The sequence below is a fragment of the Coregonus lavaretus genome (genome assembly GCF_964263955.1).
Source record: "Coregonus lavaretus genome assembly, chromosome: 1".
Lineage (NCBI taxonomy): Eukaryota > Metazoa > Chordata > Actinopteri > Salmoniformes > Salmonidae > Coregonus > Coregonus lavaretus.
Genome location: NC_139988.1, coordinates 91,489,597 through 91,514,150, shown reverse-complemented (window position 1 = coordinate 91,514,150; position 24,554 = coordinate 91,489,597). Strand labels below are relative to the sequence as shown.

Here is a 24,554-nt window from a genome sequence, read left to right as displayed (position 1 = left end):
GGGCTTTAAAGGGCTATAGTTTGGGTTCCATGGACTTTAAAGGGATAGTTTGGGTTCCATGGGCTTTAAAGGGATAGTTTGGGTTCCATGGGCTTTAAAGGGATAGTTTGGGTTCCATGGGCTTTAAAGGGATAGTTTGGGTTCCATGGGCTTTAAAGGGATAGTTCGGGTTCCATGGGCTTTAAAGGGATAGTTCGGGTTCCATGGGCTTTAAAGGGATAGTTTGGGTTCCATAGGCTTTAAAGGGATAGTTCGGGTTCCATGGGCTTTAAAGGGATAGTTCGGGTTCCATGGGCTTTAAAGGGATAGTTTGGGTTCCATGGGCTTTAAAGGGATAGTTCGGGTTCCATGGGCTTTAAAGGGATAGTTCGGGTTCCATGAGCTTTAAAGGGATAGTTCGGGTTCCATGGGCTTTAAAGGGATAGTTCCATGGGCTTTAAAGGGATAGTTTGGGTTCCATGAGCTTTAAAGGGATAGTTTGGGTTCCATGGGCTTTAAAGGGATAGTTTGGGTTCCATGGGCTTTAAAGGGATAGTTTGGGTTCCATGGGCTTTAAAGGGATAGTTCGGGTTCCATGGGCTTTAAAGGGATAGTTTGGGTTCCATGGGCTTTAAAGGGATAGTTTGGGTTCCATGGGCTTTAAAGGGCTATAGTTTGGGTTCCATGGACTTTAAAGGGATAGTTTGGGTTCCATGGGCTTTAAAGGGATAGTTTGGGTTACATGGGCTTTAAAGGGATAGTTTGGGTTCCATGGGCTTTAAAGGGATAGTTCGGGTTCCATGGGCTTTAAAGGGATAGTTTGGGTTCCATGGGCTTTAAAGAGATAGTTTGGGTTCCATGGGCTTTAAAGGGATAGTTCGGGTTCCATGGGCTTTAAAGGGATAGTTTGGGTTCCATGGGCTTTAAAGAGATAGTTCGGGTTCCATGGGCTTTAAAGGGATAGTTTGGGTTCCATAGGCTTTAAAGGGATAGTTTGGGTTCCATGGGCTTTAAAGGGATAGTTTGGGTTCCATAGGCTTTAAAGGGATAGTTCGGGTTCCATGGGCTTTAAAGGGATAGTTTGGGTTCCATGGGCTTTAAAGGGATAGTTTGGGTTCCATGGGCTTTAAAGGGATAGTTTGGGTTCCATGGGCTTTAAAGGGATAGTTTGGGTTCCATGGGCTTTAAAGGGATAGTTTGGGTTCCATGGGCTTTAAAGGGATAGTTTGGGTTCCATGGGCTTTAAAGGGATAGTTCGGGATTTTGGCAATGATGCCGTTTATCTACTTCCCCAGAGTCAGATGAACCTGTAATAATCAATCTTACTGCCTGCTAACAGTTGAGAACTGCTAATTTGCTAGCGAGAGCTTTGTTGTTTTTTTGTGCCATGAATCTCCTGTGAGGCAGTGCTGGTGCCTAAAGCACTTTTAAAAATCAATTTAAAATACAAATCAAATCAAATGTTTATTTGCCACATGCGCCGAATACAACAGGTGTAGACCTTACAGTGAAATGCTTACTGTAAGTATTAAGTATTAAGTAAAAAATAGATAAGTATAAAATAACAAATAATTAAAGAGCAGCAATAAAATTAAATAACAGTAGGGAGGCTATATACAGCTATATACAGGGGGTACCGGTACAGAGTCAATATACAGGCTATATACAGGGGGTACCGGTACAGAGTCAATATACAGGCTATATACAGCTATATACAGGGGGGTACTGGTACAGAGTCAATATACAGGCTATATACAGGGGGGACCGGTACAGAGTCAATATACAGGCTATATACAGGGGGGACCGGTACAGAGTCAATATACAGGCTATATACAGCTATATACAGGGGGGACCGGTACAGAGTCAATATACAGGCTATATACAGCTATATACAGGGGGTACCGGTACAGAGTCAATATACAGGCTATATACAGCTATATACAGGGGGTACCGGTACAGAGTCAATATACAGGCTATATACAGCTATATACAGGGGGTACCAGTACAGAGTCAATATACAGGCTATATACAGGGGGGACCGGTACAGAGTCAATATACAGGCTATATACAGCTATATACAGGGGGTACTGGTGCAGAGTCAATATACAGGCTATATACAGGGGGTACCGGTACAGAATCAATATACAGGCTATATACAGCTATATACAGGGGGGTACCGGTACAGAGTCAATATACAGGCTATATACAGGGGGTACCGGTACAGAGTCAATATACAGGTTATATACAGGCTATATACAGGGGGTACCGGTACAGAGTCAATATACAGGCTATATACAGGCTATATACAGGGGGTACCGGTACAGAGTCAATATACAGGCTATATACAGCTATATACAGGGGGGTACCGGTGCAGAGTCAATATACAGGCTATATACAGGGGGTACAGGTACAGAGTCAATATACAGGCTATATACAGCTATATACAGGGGGCACCGGTACAGAGTCAATATACAGGCTATATACAGCTATATACAGGGGGTACCGGTACAGAGTCAATATACAGGCTATATACAGGGGGTACCGGTGCAGAGTTAATATACAGGCTATATACAGGCTATATACAGGGGGTACCGGTACAGAGTCAATATACAGGCTATATACAGCTATATACAGGGGGTACCGGTACAGAGTTAATATACAGGCTATATACAGGCTATATACAGGGGGTACCGGTACAGAGTCAATATACAGGCTATATACAGCTATATACAGGGGGGTACCGGTACAGAGTCAATATACAGGCTATATACAGCTATATACAGGGGGTACCGGTACAGAGTCAATATACAGGCTATATACAGGCTATATACAGGGGGGTACTGGTACAGAGTCAATATACAGGCTATATACAGCTATATACAGGGGGTACCGGTACAGAGTCAATATACAGGCTATATACAGGCTATATACAGCTATATACAGGGGGTACCAGTACAGAGTCAATATACAGGCTATATACAGGCTATATACAGCTATATACAGAGGGTACCAGTACAGAGTCAATATACAGGCTATATACAGCTATATACAGGGGGTACCGGAACAGAGTCAATATACAGGCTATATACAGGCTATATACAGGGGGGACCGGTACAGAGTCAATATACAGGCTATATACAGCTATATACAGGGGGTACCGGTACAGAGTCAATATACAGGCTATATACAGGCTATATACAGGGGGTACCGGTACAGAGTCAATATACAGGCTATATACAGGCTATATACAGGGGGGTACCGGTACAGAGTCAATATACAGGCTATATACAGCTATATACAGGGTGTACCGGTACAGAGTCAATATACAGGCTATATACAGCTATATACAGGGGGGACCGGTACAGAGTCAATATACAGGCTATATACAGGGGGTACCGGTACAGAGTCCAATATACAGGCTATATACAGCTATATACAGGGGGTACCGGTACAGAGTCAATATACAGGCTATATACAGCTATATACAGGGGGGACCGGTACAGAGTTAATATACAGGCTATATACAGCTATATACAGGGGGTACCGGTGCAGAGTCAATATACAGGCTATATACAGGGGGTACCGTTACATAGTTAATATACAGGCTATATACAGGGGGTACCGGTACAGAGTCAATATACAGGCTATATACAGCTATATACAGGGGGGACCGGTACAGAGTCAATATACAGGCTATATACAGCTATATACAGGGGGTACCGGTACAGAGTCAATATACAGGCTATATACAGGGGGTACCGGTACAGAGTCAATATACAGGCTATATACAGGCTATATACAGGGGGGACCGGTACAGAGTCAATATACAGGCTATATACAGCTATATACAGGGGGGTACCGGTACAGAGTCAATATACAGGCTATATACAGGGGGGTACCGGTGCAGAGTCAATATACAGGCTATATACAGGGGGGTACCGGTGCAGAGTCAATATACAGGCTATATACAGGGGGGACCGGTACAGTGTCAATATACAGGCTATATACAGCTATATACAGGGGGTACCGGTACAGAGTCAATATACAGGTTATATACAGGCTATATACAGGGGGTACTGGTACAGAGTCAATATACAGGCTATATACAGCTATATACAGGGGGTACCGGTACAGAGTCAATATACAGGCTATATACAGCTATATACAGGGGGTACCAGTACAGAGTCAATATACAGGCTATATACAGCTATATACAGGGGGTACCGGTACAGAGTCAATATACAGGCTATATACAGCTATATACAGGGGGTACCGGTACAGAGTCAATATACAGGCTATATACAGGGGGTACCGGTGCAGAGTCAATATACAGGCTATATACAGCTATATACAGGGGGTACCGGTACAGAGTCAATATACAGGCTATATACAGCTATATACAGGGGGTACCGGTACAGAGTCAATATACAGGCTATATACAGCTATATACAGGGGGTACCGGTACAGAGTCAATATACAGGATATATACAGCTATATACAGGGGGGTACCGGTGCAGAGTCAATATACAGGCTATATACAGGCTATATACAAGGGGTACCGGTACAGAGTCAATATACAGGCTATATACAGGCTATATACAGGGGGTACCGGTACAGAGTCAATATACAGGCTATATACAGGCTATATACAGGGGGTACCGGTACAGAGTCAATATACAGGCTATATACAGCTATATACAGGGGGTACCGGTACAGAGTCAATATACAGGATATATACAGCTATATACAGGGGGTACCGGTACAGAGTCAATATACAGGCTATATACAGCTATATACAGGGGGTACTGGTACAGAGTCAATATACAGGCTATATACAGCTATATACAGGGGGGACCGGTACAGAGTCAATATACAGGCTATATACAGGGGGTACCGGTACAGAGTCAATATACAGGCTATATACAGGGGGGTACCGGTACAGAGTCAATATACAGGCTATATACAGGGGGTACCGGTACATAGTCAATATACAGGCTATATACAGGCTATATACAGGGGGTAACGGTACAGAGTCAATATACAGGCTATATACAGCTATATACAGGGGGGTACCGGTACAGAGTCAATATACAGGCTATATACAGGGGGTACCGGTACAGAGTCAATATACAGGCTATATACAGCTATTTACAGGGGGTACCGGTACAGAGTCAATATACAGGCTATATACAGCTATATACAGGGGGTACCGGTACAAAGTCAATATACAGGCTATATACAGGGGGTACCGGTACAGAGTCAATATACAGGCTATATACAGCTATATACAGGGGGTACCGGTACAGAGTCAATATACAGGCTATATACAGGGGGTACCGGTACAGAGTCAATATACAGGCTATACACAGCTATATACAGGGGGTACCGGTACAGAGTCAATATACAGGCTATATACAGCTATATACAGGGGGTACCGGTACAGAGTCAATATACAGGCTATATACAGCTATATACAGGGGGTACCGGTACAGAGTCAATATACAGGCTATATACAGCTATATACAGGCTATATACAGGGGGTACCGGTACAGAGTCAATATACAGGCTATATACAGCTATATACAGGGGGTACCGGTACAGAGTCAATATACAGGCTATATACAGCTATATACAGGGGGTACCGGTACAGAGTCAATATACAGGCTATATACAGGGGGTACCGGTACAGAGTCAATATACAGGCTATATACAGCTATATACAGGGGGTACCGGTACAGAGTCAATATACAGGCTATATACAGCTATATACAGGGGGTACCGGTACAGAGTCAATATACAGGCTATATACAGCTATATACAGGGGGTACCGGTACAGAGTCAATATACAGGCTATACACAGCTATATACAGGGGGTACCGGTACAGAGTCAATATACAGGCTATATACAGCTATATACAGGGGGTACCGGTACAGAGTCAATATACAGGCTATATACAGCTATATACAGGGGGGACCGGTACAGAGTCAATATACAGGCTATATACAGGCTATATACAGGGGGTACCGGTACAGAGTCAATATACAGGCTATATACAGCTATATACAGGGGGTACCGGTTCAGAGTCAATATACAGGCTATATACAGCTATATACAGGGGGTACCAGTACAGAGTCAATATACAGGCTATATACAGGGGGTACCGGTACAGAGTCAATATACAGGCTATATACAGCTATATACAGGGGGTACCGGTACAGGGTCCAATATACAGGCTATATACAGGCTATATACATAGGGTACCAGTACAGAGTCAGTGTGCGGGGTCACCGGTTAGTCGAGGTAATTGAGGTAATATGTACATGTGGGTAGAGTTAAAGTGACTATGCATAGATAATAAACAGAGTAGCAGCAGCGTAAAAAGGATGGGGTGGGGGGGCAGTGCAAATAGTCCGGGTAGCCATGATTAGCTGTTCAGGAGTCTTATGGCTTGGGGGTAGAAGCTGTTGAGAAGCCTTTTGGACCTAGACTTGGCGCTCCGGTACCGCTTGCCGTGCGGTAACAGAGAGAACAGTCTATGACTAAGGTGGCTGGAGTCTTTGACAATTTTTAGGGCCTTCCTCTGACACCTCCTGGTATAGAGGTCCTGGATGGCAGGAAGCTTGGCCCCAGTGATGTACTGGGCCGTACGCACTACCCTCTGTAGTGCCTTGCGGTCGGCATGTTACATGGTCAGTAGCTAGGTTTTCATCCAATTGACGACAGATTTTCATGCAAATATTCTAAAATTCCCATAAAGAAAATATGCGAATTTTTCCACCAAACGGCTTGTTGTGGATAAAAATCAGTGGGTGATTACCTAGTACAACAAAACTTACTTTTTCGCTTAAGTTTTTCATGCACCGAATAAAAATCTAAAGTTCAATGTGTTTCCATTGCATTTTCAAAATCTACCGATAGTTTTGTCACAAAAATTGTTGCGTTTAAATAGCAAATGTGCCTACTCTGGTCTTGGCACGTGCGCTCTGGACAACAGATACAGTGCGTTTAGGCTGTGCGGGTAATCTGCAAGTATCGTTCATCATGTCATCAGAATAAGACCATCGATATTTATTGGAAAGGAATATCAAGCTCATCACCGTGGCACTTTCACCACCCTGTGACGTAAACGGCATGCTTTCCAGAGGCCTAGTGGGAGGACCACACCTGTCCTAGTGGGAAGATCACACCTGTCCTAGTGGGAGGACCACACCTGTCCTAGTGGGAGGACCACACCTGTCCTAGTGGGAGGACAACACCTGTCCTAGTGGGAGGACCACACCTGTCCTAGTGGGAGGACAACACCTGTCCTAGTGGGAGGACCACACCTGTCCTAGTGGGAGGACCACACCTGTCCTAGTGGGAGGACTACACCTGTCCTAGTGGGAGGACTACACCTGTCCTAGTGGGAGGACCACACCTGTCCTAGTGGGAGGACCATACCTGTCCTAGTGGGAGGACCACACCTGTCCTAGTGGGAGGACCACACCTGTCCTAGTGGGAGGATCACACAATATATCATCGCGTGACTCAAGTCTATTTTCGATATGGTTGTTATTATATGAATATTTGCTTATATAGGTGTTTCCACCGCCATTTGTCGTGGTAGTGGGAGTGGCCAACGGTTCCGTCTCTGACCAAAAATTGGCCACAGAGACAGAAATGTTTGCTGTTTTAAAGCTTGTTTCCTGCAATTCTACACATTTTATTATCATGGCTTATGTCGTGTTCTTAAGCTATCTGAGTGACTCGAACATGATAAAATCAATAGGGGCCCCATGCCATGAGATCTTTGGAATTTTAGATTCTCCCTGACTGATTAGTTTTATTTTGGTGATGGTTAAAGATTATTTAAAAATATATATTTCTCCATTATCTTTTCTACACACTTTATATCTGGTTTTAGTCATTTAAGTCATTTAACTGAGATTATTCTTATTCTTTTTTAATTTGTTATTATTATTGTTATGGAACGATTTAGCCGCTGCTAAAGGAATATAGGGGAAACACTGACCGTCGAATACAGTCATATCATCAAAAATGATACAAATATTGTGTTATGATACTTTGGCCATATCGACCAGCCCTACCGAGGGCTGCAGAAGGCCTCGTATACAGTATCTGCTCCAGTTCTGTCTGGTGTGTGCGTCCCAAAATGGCACCCTATTCCCTATATAGTGCACTACTTTTGACAAGAACACATGGGGTGCCATTTGGGACTCAGGTTGTCCGTGTGGTGGGTTGTTTTGCCGTCTGTCTTCTCTTGTGGTGCATTATGCAGGCAGATTGCTCAAGAGTGACTTCGAAATTGGACGTCTATCCGTGTCCTGAGTGTCGCGCCCAGACTCAGGGGACTCGTATATGTTGAGTCAGGGTGTGTACATTCTTTGTTGTGTATATTCTATGTGGGGTATCTAGTATGTATAGATCTATGTTGGCCGGTGTGGTTCCCAATCAGAGGCAGCTGTCGCTCGTTGTCTCTGATTGGGGATCATACTTAGGCAGCTGATTGGCACTGTTTAGTTGTGAGATCTTGTTCCGTGTTTAGAGGCTTGTTTTGTGTTAGCCTTAGGACTTCACGTTTCGTTGGTTGTTTTGTCGTCGTTTATCAGTGTAATAAACATGTACGCATTTCACGCTGCGCCTTGATCTGACCCGTCCTTGAACGAACGTGACAGAAGATCCCACCAAACACGGACCAAGCAGCGTGGCCAGGAGGAGCAAACACCCTGGACACAGGTGGGGGAAGATTTGGTCATGGGAGGAGATATTTGCGGGAGAAGGACCCTGGGCGAAGAAGGAAGCCCAGGCAGGACAGGAGCAACGGCAACACGGAAGCCGGCCGAGGAGGAAGCCCGAGAAGCAGCCCCACTAAAATGTTTGGGGGAGCTAAAGGGGTGGTCGGGGAGCGAGAGAGAAGAGCCCCGACCACTGCACCCGGTTGGTTTCCAGATTGGGTCCCTACGACCATGGGAAGAGGAGTGGGAACAGTATTATACTGAGGAGTCGGAGGATGACGACGACGACGAGTTTACATTTACATTACATTTACGTCATTTAGCAGACACTCTTATCCAGAGCGACTTACAGGAGCAATTAGGGTTAAGTGCCTTGCTCAAGGGCACATCGACAGATTTTTCACCTAGTTGGCTCAGTGATTAGAACCAGCAACCTTTCGGTTACTGGCACAACGCTCTTAACCACTAAGCTACCTGCCGCCCCATTTTCTGTTCCCTAACTCGTGGGGGCTCCCGGAAGAGTCCTCACGGGAGGAGGAGTGCCGGGTAAGAGAGGAGGACACCATATTACGGGGGCTGTTAGATAGTATAGCGCGGGAGAGAGCCATTCAGGAGGAGGCACTGCAGGAGGCGCGTAGGGAGAAGGAGGAAGTAGAGGCACGGCGAGAGGAGCTGGTTAGAAAGCAGAAGGAGCGGGGGTTAATAAAGGAACCCAGTCCTGTTCCTCGCACCAAGCCAGTGGTTTGTAATCCCATGATTTAGGATCAGTAGGTTGCGTAATCACATAAATCTGGATCAGAAGGTTGCGTAATCAAATGACTCTGGGTCAGAAGGTTACGTGTTCGATCCCAGTGGTGAACACTTGTTTTTTTGTTGTTATTTGTTTTAACCCTATCCCAAACCTTAACCCATAACCTTCTAAATTTGACATTTGGAAAAAACGTGGATAAACGTCTAATTCTGCAGTGAGTGTGAGAACTTGTTGTATGATGGGACACAATACAATAACACCATCTAGAATAAAAATTATCAAATCAACTCAAATTGTATTTGCCACACGCGCCGAATTGATTTCACACCAACTTAGCTTTCATTACATTTAAACTGATCAATTCAACTTGGTTTCACACCAACTTAGCTTTCATTACATTTCAACTTGGTTTCACACCAAGTTAACTTTCATTACATTTCAACTTGGTTTCACACCAACTTAGCTTTCATTACATTTAAACTGATCAATTCAACTTGGTTTCACAACAACTTAGCTTTCATTACATTTCCACTAACCAATTCAACTTGGTTTCACACCAATTTAGCTTTCATTACATTTCCACTGATCAATTAAACTTGGTTTCATGCCAACTTAGCTTTCATTACATTTCAACTTGGTTCCACACCAACTTAGCTTTAATTATATTTCAACTTGGTTTCAAATAAAATTGTATTTGTCACATGCGCCGAATACAACAGGTGTAGACCTTACAGTGAAATGCTTACTTACAAGCCCTTAACCAACAATGCAGTTCAAGAAATAGAGTTAAGAAAATATTGACTAAATAAACTAAAGTAAAAAAAAAAAAAATACAAATAAAGTAACACAATAAATGGTCTGGGTGGCCATATGATTAGCAGTCTTATGGCTTGGGGGTAGAAGCTGTTAAGGAGCCTTTTGTATCTAGACTTGGAGCTCCGGTACCGCTTGCCGTGCGGTAGCAGAGAGAACAGTCTATGACTAGGGTGGCTGGAGTCTTTGATCATTTTTAGGGCCTTCCTCTGACACCACCTGGTATAGAGGTCCTGGATGGCAGGAAGCTTGGCCCCAGTGATGTACTGGGCCGTACGCACTACCCTCTGTAGTGCCTTGCGGTCGGAGGCCAAGCAGTTGCCATACCAGGCGGTGATGCAACCAGTCAGGATGCTCTCGATTGTGCAGCTGTATAACCTTTTGAGGATCTGAGGACCCATGCCAAATCTTTTCAGTCTCCTGAGGGGGAATAGGCTTTGTCGTGCCCTCTTCACGACTGTCTTGGTGTGTTTGGACCATGATAGTTTGTTGGTGATGTGGACACCAAGGAACGTGAAGCTCTCAACCTGCTCCACTACAGCCCCGTCGATAAGAATGGGGGCGTGCTCAGTCCTCCTTTTCCTTAAGTCCACAATCATCTCATTTGTCTTGATCACGTTGAGGGAGAGGTTGTTATCCTGGCACCACACGGCCAGGTCTCTGACCTCCTCGCTGTAGGCTCATCGTTGTCGTGATCAGGCCTATCAGATTTGCCAAATGGAGGGCGAGGGAGAGCTTTGTCTGCGTCTCTGTGTTTGGAGTAAAGGTGGTCTAGAGTTTTTTTTCCTCTGGTTGCACATTTAACATGCTGGTAGAAATTAGGTAGAACGGATTTAAGTTTCCTTGCATTAAAGTCCCCGGCCACTAGGAGCGCTGCCTCTGGATGAGCGTTTTCCTGTTTTCTTATGGCCGTATACAGCTCATTGAGTGCGGTCTTAGTGCCAGCATTGGTTTGTGGTGGTAAATAGACAGCTACGAAAAATATAGATGAAAACTGTCTTGGTAAATAGTGTGGTTTACAGCTTATCATGAGATACTCTACCTCAGGCGAGCAAAACCTCGAGACTTCCTTAATATTAGATTTTGTGCACCAGCTGTTTACAAATATACACAGACAGCCACCCCTTGTCTTACCGGAGGCGGCTGTTCTATCTTGCCGATGCAGCGTATAGCCCGCTAGCTGTATGTTATCCATGTCGTCGTTCAGCCACGACTCGGTGAAACACGATATTACAGTTTTTAATGTCCTGTTGGTAGTTGATATTTGTGATCGTAGCTCGTCTATTTTGTTATCCAATGATTGTACGTTGACTAATAGGACTGATGGTAGAGGCAGATTACCCACTCGCCGTCGGATCCTTACAAGGCACCCCGACCTACGTCCCCGATATCTCCGTCTCTTTCTCCTGCGAATGATGGGGATTTGGGCCTTGTTGGGTGTCTGAAGTAAATCCTTCGCGTCCTACTCCTTAAAGAAAAAATCTTTGTCCAGTAAGAGGTAAGTAATCGCTGTCCTGATATCCAGAAGCTCTTTTCGGTCATAAGAGACAGTGGATTCTTTAAAGTAGCCACCCTTTGCCTTGATGACAGCTTTATACACTCTTGGCATTCTCTCAACCAGCTTCATGAGATAGTCACCTGGAATGCATTTCAATTAACAGGTGTGCCTTGTTAATTTGTGGAATTTCTTTCCTTCTTAATGCGTTTGAGCTAATCAGTTGTGACAAGGTAGGGGTGGTATACAGAAGATAGCCCTATTTGGTAAAAGACCAAGTCCATATTATGGCAAGAACAGCTCAAATAAGCAAAGAGAAACAACAGTCCATCATTACTTTAAGACATGAAGGTCAGTCAATCCAGAAAATGTCAAGAATTTTGAAACTTTCTTCAAGTGCAGTCGCAAAAACCGTCAAGCGCTATGATGAAACTGGCTCTCATGTGGACCGCCACAGGAAAGGAAGACCAAGAGTTACCTCTGCTGCAGAGGATAAGTTCATTAGAGTTACCAGCCTCAGAAATTGCAGCCCAAATAAATGCTTCACAGAGTTTAAGTAACAGACACATCTCAACATCAACTGTTCAGAGGAGACTGTGTGAATCAGGTCTTCATGGTCGAATTGCTGCAAAGATACCACTACTAAAGGACACCAATAAGAAGAAGAGACTTGCTTGTGCAAAGAAACACGTGCAATGGACATTAGACCAGTGGAAATGTGTCCTTTGGTCCAAATTGGAGATTTTTGGTTCAAACCGCCGTGTCTTTGTGAGACGCAGAGTAGGTGAACAGATGATCTCTGCATGTGTGGTTCACACCGTGAAGCATGGAGGAGGTGTGATGGTGTGGGGGTGCTTTGCTGGTGACACTGTCTGTGATTTATTTAGAATTCAAGGCACACTTAACCAGCATGGCTACCACAGCATTCTGCAGCGATACTCCATCCCATCTGGTTTGGGCTTAGTGGGACTATCATTTGTTTTTCAACAGGACAATGACCCAACACACCTCCAGGCTGTGTAAGGGCTATTTTACCAAGAAGGAGAGTGATGGAGTGCTGCATCAGATGACCTGGCCTCCACAATCACCCAACCTCAACCCAATTGAGATGGTTTGGGATGAGTTGGACCGCAGAGTGAAGGAAAAGCAGCCAACAAGTGCTCAGACTATGTGGGAACTCCTTCAAGACTGTTGGAAAAGCATTCCAGGGGAAGCTGGTTGAGAGAATGCCAAGATTTTGCAAAGCTGTCGTCAAGGCAAAGGGTGGCTACTTTGTAAAATCTCAAATCTCAAATATATTTTTATTTGTTTAACACTTTTTTGGTTACTACATGATTCCATATGTGTCATTTCATCGTTTTGATGTCTTCACTATTATTCTACAATGTAGAAAATAGTCAAAATAAAGAAAATACCCTGGAATGAGTAAGCTTGTCCAAACTTTTGACAATATGGAGAATGTTTAGTGCTAGAAATAAAGGGTTAAATACATGTAAAATAAAATAAAGTTTTCCTGATTTTATATCTCTCAGATACAGGACAGACACTTCAGAACAAACTTCCTTTAGATTCTTTTGGGTGGGACTATCTGTTGTTCCATGTAGTGAATCTGTTATTCAATGTGTTTGTATGGGCTAATAGCAGTAAGGACTGTCTGTTGTTCCATGTAGTGAATCTGTTATTCAATGTGTTTGTATGGGCTAATAGCAGTAAGGCCTATCTGTTGTTCCATGTAGTGAATCTGTTATTCAATGTGTTTGTATGGGCTAATAGCAGTAAGGACTATCTGTTGTTCCATGTAGTGAATCTGTTATTCAATGTGTTTGTATGGGCTACTAGCAGTAAGGCCAAATAAAAACGCTCCTCAAATCATTTTGTATACATTTTGTGATACTTCAAGAGGTCTTAAAATACTAAATCAAATAGCAGAATGATCCTTGGTATGACCTTCTTAAGACAATTCCATATATCTTAGTAGAACCCCCCTACTCCTGGCTTAGACTTTGATGGGTTAAAACACTATAGACTACATTCCTGCCACAGAAAGGGTTTAATTTACATTTAATATAATCATTTTGAACCCATTATAAAACCTTTATAAACATTTAATGTAAAGCATATTGTAAAGTGTTACTTTAAACGCTATGTACTACATTCAGTGATCAGTGTAAAACACCAACAGACTACATTCAGTTTATCAGTGTAAAACACCAACAGACTACATTCAGTTTATCAGTGTAAAACACCAACAGACTACATTCAGTTTATCAGTGTAAAACACCAACAGACTACATTCAGTTTATCAGTGTAAAACACCAACAGACTACATTCAGTTTATCAGTGTAAAACACCAACAGACTGCATTCAGTTTATCAGTGTAAAACACCAACAGACTACATTCAGTGATCAGTGTAAAACACCAACAGACTACATTCAGTTTATCAGTGTAAAACACCAACAGACTACATTCAGTGATCAGTGTAAAACACCAACAGACTACATTCAGTTTATCAGTGTAAAACACCAACAGACTACATTCAGTGATCAGTGTAAAACACCAACAGACTACATTCAGTGATCAGTGTAAAACACCAACAGACTACATTCAGTTTATCAGTGTAAAACACCAACAGACTACATTCAGTTTATCAGTGTAAAACACCAACAGACTACATTCAGTTTATCAGTGTAAAACACCAACAGACTACATTCAGTTTATCAGTGTAAAACACCAACAGACTACATTCAGTTTATCAGTGTAAAACACCAACAGACTACATTCAGTGATCAGTGTAAAACACCAACAGACTACATTCAGTGATCAGTGTAAAACACCAACAGACTACATTCAGTTTATCAGTGTAAAACACCAACAGACTACATTCAGTGATCAGTGTAAAACACCAACAGACTACATTCAGTTTATCAGTGTAAAACACCAACAGACTACATTCAGTTTATCAGTGTAAAACACCAACAGACTACATTCAGTTTATCAGTGTAAAACACCAACAGACTACATTCAGTTTATCAGTGTAAAACACCAACAGACTACATTCAGTTTATCAGTGTAAAACACCAACAGACGACATTCAGTGATCAGTGTAAAACACCAACAGACTACATTCAGTGATCAGTGTAAAACACCAACAGACTACATTCAGTTTATCAGTGTAAAACACCAACAGACTACATTCAGTTTATCAGTGTAAAACACCAACAGACTACATTCAGTTTATCAGTGTAAAACACCAACAGACTACATTCAGTTTATCAGTGTAAAACACCAACAGACTACATTCAGTTTATCAGTGTAAAACACCAACAGACTACATTCAGTTTATCAGTGTAAAACACCAACAGACTACATTCAGTTTATCAGTGTAAAACACCAACATACTACATTCAGTTTATCAGTGTAAAACACCAACAGACTACATTCAGTGATCAGTGTAAAACACCAACAGACTACATTCAGTGATCAGTGTAAAACACCAACAGACTACATTCAGTTTATCAGTGTGAAACACCAACAGACTACATTCAGTTTATCAGTGTAAAACACCAACAGACTACATTCAGTTTATCAGTGTAAAACACCAACAGACGACATTCAGTGATCAGTGTAAAACACCAACAGACTACATTCAGTGATCAGTGTAAAACACCAACAGACTACATTCAGTTTATCAGTGTAAAACACCAACAGACTACATTCAGTTTATCAGTGTAAAACACCAACAGACTACATTCAGTGATCAGTGTAAAACACCAACAGACTACATTCAGTGATCAGTGTAAAACACCAACAGACTACATTCAGTTTATCAGTGTAAAACACCAACAGACTACATTCAGTTTATCAGTGTAAAACACCAACAGACTACATTCAGTTTATCAGTGTAAAACACCAACAGACTACATTCAGTTTATCAGTGTAAAACACCAACAGACTACATTCAGTTTATCAGTGTAAAACACCAACAGACTACATTCAGTTTATCAGTGTAAAACACCAACAGACTACATTCAGTTTATCAGTGTAAAACACCAACATACTACATTCAGTTCATCAGTGTAAAACACCAACAGACTACATTCAGTGATCAGTGTAAAACACCAACAGACTACATTCAGTGATCAGTGTAAAACACCAACAGACTACATTCAGTTTATCAGTGTAAAACACCAACAGACTACATTCAGTTTATCAGTGTAAAACACCAACAGACTACATTCAGTTTATCAGTGTAAAACACCAACAGACTACATTCAGTTTATCAGTGTAAAACACCAACAGACTACATTCAGTGATCAGTGTAAAACACCAACAGACTACATTCAGTTTATCAGTGTAAAACACCAACAGACTACATTCAGTTTATCAGTGTAAAACACCAACAGACTACATTCAGTGATCAGTGTAAAACACCAACAGACTACATTCAGTGATCAGTGTAAAACACCAACAGACTACATTCAGTGATCAGTGTAAAACACCAACAGACTACATTCAGTTTATCAGTGTAAAACACCAACAGACTACATTCAGTTTTATCAGTGTAAAACACCAACAGACTACATTCAGTTTATCCGTGTAAAACACCAACAGACTACATTCAGTTTATCAGTGTAAAACACCAACAAACTACATTCAGTGATCAGTGTAAAACACCAACAAACTACATTCAGTGATCAGTGTAAAACACCACAGACTACATTCAATTTATCAGTGTAAAACACCAACAAACTACATTCAGTGATCAGTGTAAAACACCAACAGACTACATTCAGTGATCAGTGTAAAACACCAACAGACTACATTCAGTTTATCAGTGTAAAACACCAACAGACTACATTCAGTTTATCAGTGTAAAACACCAACAGACTACATTCAGTTTATCAGTGTAAAACACCAACAGACTACATTCAGTTTATCAGTGTAAAACACCAACAGACTACATTCAGTTTATCAGTGTAAAACACCAACAGACTACATTCAGTGATCAGTGTAAAACACCAACAGACTACATTCAGTTTATCAGTGTAAAACACCAACAGACTACATTCAGTTTATCAGTGTAAAACACCAACAGACTACATTCAGTTTATCAGTGTAAAACACCAACAAACTACATTCAGTGATCAGTGTAAAACACCAACAGACTACATTCAGTTTATCAGTGTAAAACACCAACAGACTACATTCAGTTTATCAGTGTAAAACACCAACAAACTACATTCATTGATCAGTGTAAAACACCAACAGACTACATTCAGTTTATCAGTGTAAAACACCAACAGACTACATTCAGTTTATCAGTGTAAAACACCAACAGACTACATTCAGTTTATCAGTGTAAAACACCAACAGACTACATTCAGTTTATCAGTGTAAAACACCAACAGACTACATTCCTGTCCGAGAAAGGGTTTCGTTTACTAAGAATAAACCCTTCATAAAGGAAACATTGTAAAGTGTAAAACAGCTGTGTACCAAATAACACCCTATTCCCTATATAAATAGGGTATAGGGTATCATTTGGGACTTAACCTACATCCCTGTCCTAGAAACCAAGGGGCCACTCTCCCCCAGGAGTCACACTGTTTTGGAGGGAGACAGAAACATGACTGTGAGCTTAGCACGAGATCCAGTCCCGCGTCCCAAATGACACACTGTTCCCTATATAGTGCACAACTTTTACTACTAGAGCCCTGGTCAAAAAGTAGTGCACTATGTAGGGAATAGGGTGCCATTTGGGACGCTGGACCTAGTCTCTGGGACGCAAGCCAAAAACCAACTCTGCTCGGCACAGGACACGGTAAAGATGCAGCAACAGCTGATGTCTCCAGTCATGCCGTTCACACGCACACGCGTGTGTTTTGTTCTTCGTGGGAACCTAAAATTAATTTCCATTCAAATTCCTATTTTCCCTAACCCTTACCATAACCTTAACCCTGACCTTAACCCTAATTCTTAACCCTAAACTTAACCCCTAACCCTTATTCTAACCTTTATTCTAACCCTTATTCTAACCCTAACCTCAAAGCTTAAAATAACCTTTGTCCTCATGGTGTGATGCGGGATTTGAAGGAGTCAGGCGCAGGAGGGTAAATCACAGAATACAGCGTAACCAGTCCAGTGCGCAACACAGGAACACTGGAACAAACATGCCCACGGGGAAAATACCCCCGGCGACACAAAATACTGAGCTCCACCGAGCTGCTAATCCTCACAATGAACAATCACCCACAAGGACAAGGGGGGCAGAGGGAACACTTATACACGTACTAATGACGGGATATGAACCAGGTGTGTGTAATTGACAAGACAAAACAAATGGAATGATGAGATGAGGAGCGGCAGTGGCTAGAAGGACGGTGACGACGAACGCCGAAGCCTGCCCGAACAAGGAGAGGAGGCAGCTTCGGAGGAAGTCGTGACAGCTCCAATTTCTTCTGGAAAGCCCTGACTGCTGTTATCACACACTGTGTTGTCCCGTCTTTTAACATTCAGTTGATTAAGGTGTGATGTAATGTCTGTCAAAAAATGCAACTGTTTCCATCTGGTCCTCATCTTCCAAAAACTCCGAAAACTGAGTTGCCTTGTCACTCTTTTGCTCTGATAAGAAAGCTTTGATTTCCTCCTGAATGGCCCAAAAGCGTTCCAAAACCCTGACGTTGTTGTGCAGTAGTAAGTCATCAAAACTGGCATTTGGCCTCTGTCAGAGTGCCTCGTAGCAGGCGGTGTTGTAGGGATGATGTTGCTCTCAAAAAGTTCATCAGTTTCATCATCGTTGTCATGACCTCAGAATACTCTTTTCCCAGACTGGCACACAGGACAGATTGATGGATGATGCAGTGATATGATGTCAGGTCAAGGTGGTCCTCTTTTCAAACGTGCAACCAGTCCCATTCCTCTTCCTATCATGGCTGGAGCTCCATCTGTGGTGATGGAGACCACTGACTTCAGATCTGTCCCCCTTTCTGTCAGCATTCCTTTGATGGCCTCATGGATATCCTCTCCCCGTGTGTGTGCTTCTAGATGTGTTAAGCCCAACAGCTCCTCACAGAATTCCTTCTTTGTTTCGTTATAAAATCTGACATACACCAGAAGCTGGGCATTATCAGTGTTATCTGTTGATTCATCCACAGCTAGTGAAATGCATGGTGCATTCCGAATGACATCATCAAGTTGTGAAAGTTAAATCTTCAGCTAATATTTCAGTTCTCCTCATTTGCTGTGGAATCTGACAAGTGGGATCTGTTTGATATTTTCCCTGAGCTCATTTTTTTTGTTTACCTTCAAGCAAGGTGTCAGCAACTGTGTGCATTCTTTTACCATCTCAGCATCTGAAAAATAGTTTTTTGTGTTTTCCCAAAACCCAAGCTATCCTCAGTGAACACTGCATTGCACGTTGTTGGGCTGTCAGGGAATTGACAAGGACTTTGGGTGGACCTCTCATATTGGGATTTGAGTTGGTTAATCTTGTTTGTTCTCACCTCCGTGTTCAGGGGATACGTCTGATCCAATTGACTATGCCTGGTGTCATAATGGCGCTTAACATTGGCACTTTTCAGGAGAGCTACGACTCACTGCATATCAGGCACATTGGTGTTGTGCTAGTTGCAGGGAGAATGAATAAATACTGTTCCGTTCACTCGTCTTTGAATATACGGTTTTCAGAGTGAATTTTTACTTTGAACAAGCCAAATTAACAAAGATACTGGTAACTAAGCTCCTTCTATCGGTGATATTTACAGTTGAACCGCGGTCAAATATGTCCAAAGATTCCGCTGAGGATATTTGGATTAATGTGATTGGGTAAGACGCAGCCTCTTGTATTTGCATATAACCACACGATTGGATTAGACGGGGAACTAGTAGAGAGAGAGAGAGAAAGAATATTACTGGCCAAACAACACAACATTAGACACTTTATGGAACACAAAGCCTTCAGTGTCTCATCCTGGAATATCCAAGGCCTGAGGTCATCTGCCTTTGGCCTAAAGAGCAGGAACCTGGACTTCACCAAAAAAATCGGAAATACAGACATTGTCATCCTACAAGAAACATGGTATAGAGGAGATGGACCCACTGGTTGCCCTCTAGGTTACAGAGAGCTGGTAGTCCCATCCACCAAACTACCAGGTGGGAAACAGGGAAGGGACTCACGGGGTATGCTAATTTGGTATAGAGCAGACCTAACTCACTCTATTAAATTAATCAAAACAGGAACATTTTACATTTGGTTAGAAATTCAAAAGGAAATTATCTCAACAGAGAAAAATTTCCTCCTATGTGCTACCTATATCCCCCCACTAGAATCCCCATACTTGAAAGAAGACAGCTTCTCCATCCTGGAGGGGGAAATCAATCATTTCCAGACCCAGGGACATGTACTAGTCTGTGGCGACCTAAATGCCGGAACTGGACAAGAACCTGACACCCTCAGCACACAGGGGGACAAACACCTACCTGGAGGTGACAGCATTCCCTCCCCCATATGCCCCCCTAGGCACAACTACGACAACATAACCAACAAAAACGGGTCACGACTCCTGCAGCTCTGTCGCACACTGGGTCTGTACATAGTCAATGGTAGGCTTCGAGGGGACTCCTATGGTAGGTACACCTATAGCATAGCTCATCTCTTGGCAGTAGTACTGTAGACTACTTTATCACTGACCTCAACCCAGAGTCTCTCAGAGCGTTCAGTCAGCCCACTGACACCCCTATCAGACCACAGCAAAATCACAGTTTACTTGAACAGAGCAATACTCAATCATGAGGCATCAAAGCCAAAGGAACTGAATAATATTTAAGAAATGCTATAGATTGAAGCAAAGTAGTGTTGAAACCTACCAAAAAACAATTAGGCAACAACAAATTCAATCCATTCTAGACGACTTCCTGGACAAAACGTTCCACTGTAATAGTGAAGGTGTAAACTTGGCAATAGAAAACCTAAACAGTATATTTGACCTCTCAGCTTCCCTATCAAATCTAAAAATCTCTAACAGAAAACCGAAGAAAAGTAACAACAGTGATAAATGGTTTGATGAAGAATGCAAAAACCTAAGAAAGAAATTGAGAAACCTATCCAACCAAAAACATAGAGACCCAGAAAACCTGAGCCTACGCCTTCACTATGGTGAATCACTAAAACAATACAGAAATACACTATGGAAAAAGAAGGAACAGCACGTCAGAAATCAGCTCAATGTATTTGAAGAATCCATAGAATCGAACCACTTCTGGGAAAATTGGAAAACACTAAACAAACAACAACACGAAGAGCTATCTATCCAAAAAGGAGATGTATGGGTAAACCACTTCTCCAATCTTTTTGCCCCTATAACAGAGAACAAACAGCAAAAAAAATATACATGATCAAATGCAAATCTTAGAATCAACTATTAAAGACTACCAGAACCCACTGGATTCTCCAATTACATTGAATGAACTACAGGACAAAATACAAACCCTCCAACCAAAAAAGGCCTGTGGCAACCTTGGGAAAATCCTCTGCATTATCCTTAACAGCAGACTAGTTCATTTCCTCAGTGAAAACAATGTACAGAGCAAATGTCAAATTGGCTTTTTACCAAATTACCGTAAGACAGACCACGTATTCACCCTGCACACCCTAATTGACAAACAAACAAATCAAAACAAAGGCAAAGTCTTCTCATGCTTTGTTGATTTAAAAAAAGCTTTTCACTCAGTTTGGCATGAGGGTCTGCTATACAAATTGATGGAAAGTGGGGTTGGGGGAAAAACATTCGACATTATAAAATCCATGTACACAAGCAACAAGTGTGCGGTTAAAATTGGCAAAAAACACACACATTTCTTTCCACAGGGCCGTGGGATGAGACAGGGATGCAGCTTGAGCCCCACCCTCTTCAACATATATATCAACGAATTGGCGAGGGCACTAGAACAGTCTGCAGCACCCGGCCTCACCCTACTAGAATCTGAAGTCAAATGTCTACTGTTTGCTGATGATCTGGTGCTTCTGTCACCAACCAAAGAGGGCCTACAGCAGCACCTAGATCTTCTGCACAGATTCTGTCAGACAGTCATTTTATTTATTTATTTTTATTTCACCTTTATTTAACCAGGTAAGCCAGTTGAGAACAAGTTCTCATTTACAACTGCGACCTGGCCAAGATAAAGCAAAGCAGTGTGATAAAAACAACAACACAGAGTTACATATGGGGTAAACAAAACATAAAGTCAAAAATACAACAGAAAATATATATACAGTGTGTGCAAATGTAGCAAGTTATGGAGGTAAGGCAATAAATAGGCCATAGTGCAAAATAATTACAATTGGTATTAACACTGGAATGATAGATGTGCAAGAGATGATGTGCAAATAGAGATACTGGGGTGCAAATGAGCGAAATAAATTACAATATGGGGATGAGATAGTTGAGTGGGCTAATTTCAGATGGGCTGTGTACAGGTGCAGTGATCGGTAAGCTGCTCTGACAACTGACGCTTATAGTTAGTGAGGGAGATAAGAGTCTCCAGCTTCAGAGATTTTTGCAGTTCGTTCCAGTCATTTGCAGCAGAGAACTGGAAGGAATGGCGGCCAAAGGAGGTGTTGGCTTTGGGGATGACCAGTGAGATATACCTGCTGGAGCGCATACTACGGGTGGGTGTTTTTATGGTGACCAATGAGCTAAGATAAGGCAGAGATTTGCCTAGCAGTGATTTATAGATGGCCTGGAGCCAGTGGGTTTGGCGACGAATATGTAGTGAGGACCAGCCAACAAGAGCGTACTACGTGGTGGGTAGTATATGGGGCTTTAGTGACAAAATGGATGGCACTGTGATAGACTACATCCAATTTGCTGAGTAGAGTGTTGGAGGCTATTTTGTAAATGACATCGCCGAAGTCAAGGATCGGTAGGATAGTCAGTTTTACGAGGGCATGTTTGGCAGCATGAGTGAAGGAGGCTTTGTTGCAAAATAGGAAGCCGATTCTAGATTTAACTTTGGATTGGAGATGCTTAATATGAGTCTGGAAGTAGAGTTTACAGTCTAACCAGACATCTAGGTATTTATAGTTGTCCACATACTCTAGGTCAGACCCATCGAGAGTAGTGATTCTAGTCGGGTGGGCGGGTGCCAGCAGTGTTCGATTGAAGAGCATGCATTTAGTTTTACTAGTGTTTAAGAGCAGTTGGAGGCTACGGAAGGAGTTTTGTATGGCGTTGAAGCTCGTTTGGAGGTTTGTTAACACAGTGTCCAATGAAGGGCCAGATGTATACAAAATGGTGTCGTCTGCGTAGAGGTGGATCTGAGAGTCACCAGCAGCAAGAGCAGAGAAAAGAGTCGGCCCAAGAATTGAACCCTTTGGCACCCCCATAGAGACTGCCATAGGCCTAGACAACAGGCCCTCCGATTTGACACATTGAACTCTCTCTGAGAAGTAGTTGGTGAACCAGGCGAGGCAGTCATTTGAGAAACCAAGGCTGTTTAGTCTGCCAATAAGAATGCGGTGGTTGACAGAGTCGAAAGCCTTGGCCAGGTCAATGAAAACGGCTGCACAGTACTGTCTATTATCGATCGCGGTTATAATATCGTTTAGGACCTTGAGCGTGGCTGAGGTGCACCCATGACCAGCTCGGAAACCGGATTGCATAGCGGAGAAGGTACGGTAGGATTCGAAATGGTCGGTGATCTGTTTGTTAACTTGGCTTTCAAAAACTTTCGAAAGGCAGGGCAGGATGGATATAGGTCTGTAACTGTTTGGATCTAGAGTGTCACCCCCTTTGAAGAGGGGAATGACCGCAGCAGCTTTCCAATCTCTGGGGATCTCAGACGTTACGAAAGAGAGGTTGAACAGGCTAGTAATAGGGGTTGCGACAATTTCGGTGGCTATTTTTTAGAAAGAAAGGGTCCAGATTGTCTAGCCCAGATGATTTGTAGGGGTCCAGATTTTGCAGCTCTTTCAGAAAATCAGCTGAGAGAGAGAGAGAGAAGAGAGAAGAGAGAAGAGATGAGAGAGAGAGAGAGAGAGAGAGAACTTTTTGAAAAGGTAGCGTAAGGATAATGGGATAATGTCTTACTGTGGTGTGTGAAGAATCCAATACTTTACCTTGAATCACATTATTGTGGAAGCACCTCCTCTAAGAGTTTGAGTTATGCTGTTTGAGAAGGTTTGAATCCCAAGCAACCAGTAGTGGTAGATAATGGGTGGAACACATACACATAGTTTGAAGTACAATACCAACATAGCTACTGTAGTAGGTCCAAGCTGTGTGCTGGAAAACCTTGGTAGAGCATGGGTGGAATAGGCATTGTGGTGCTCATGTGAATTTCCTTTCTTTTTCGGCTTTAGACCAATGGCTATTCTCACTTAAAACATAGTTGTTTGTTTTTAATCTTATACCTGCTTTTGTTCTTTCACAGGGAGAAGAGTTAGCCTGGTGGCCAACTTCGTGAAGAGACATTTCAACCTGCGGTGTATTGTCAAGCAGCGGTATGGAGGTAGGTAATCACCTAGTTTATACCTGCAGTGTATTGTCAAGCAGCGGTATGGAGGTAGGTAATCACCTAGTTTATACCTGCGGTGTATTGTCAAGCAGCGGTATGGAGGTAGGTAATCACCTAGTTTATACCTGCGGTGTATTATCAAGCAGCGGTATGGAGGTAGGTAATCACCTAGTTTATACCTGTGGTGTATTGTCAAGCAGCGGTATGGAGGTAGGTAATCACCCAGTTTATACCTGCGGTGTATTGTCAAGCAGCGGTATGGAGGT

The 24,554-nt window shown here is 42.6% G+C and overlaps 1 protein-coding gene across 1 annotated transcript in view; it reads left to right on the top strand.

Annotated features, from left to right (window-relative positions):
- The window catches only part of slx4ip (SLX4 interacting protein), a gene marked incomplete at both ends in the record, with an annotated part of 81,685 nt that overhangs the window by 24,297 nt on the left and 32,834 nt on the right, over window positions 1-24,554 (top strand). Inside the window, one exon of the mRNA XM_084168101.1 lies at window positions 24,205-24,282. Within this exon, the coding sequence (XP_084024227.1) occupies window positions 24,205-24,282 (78 nt within the window). The remainder of the gene's footprint in view (window positions 1-24,204; window positions 24,283-24,554) is intronic.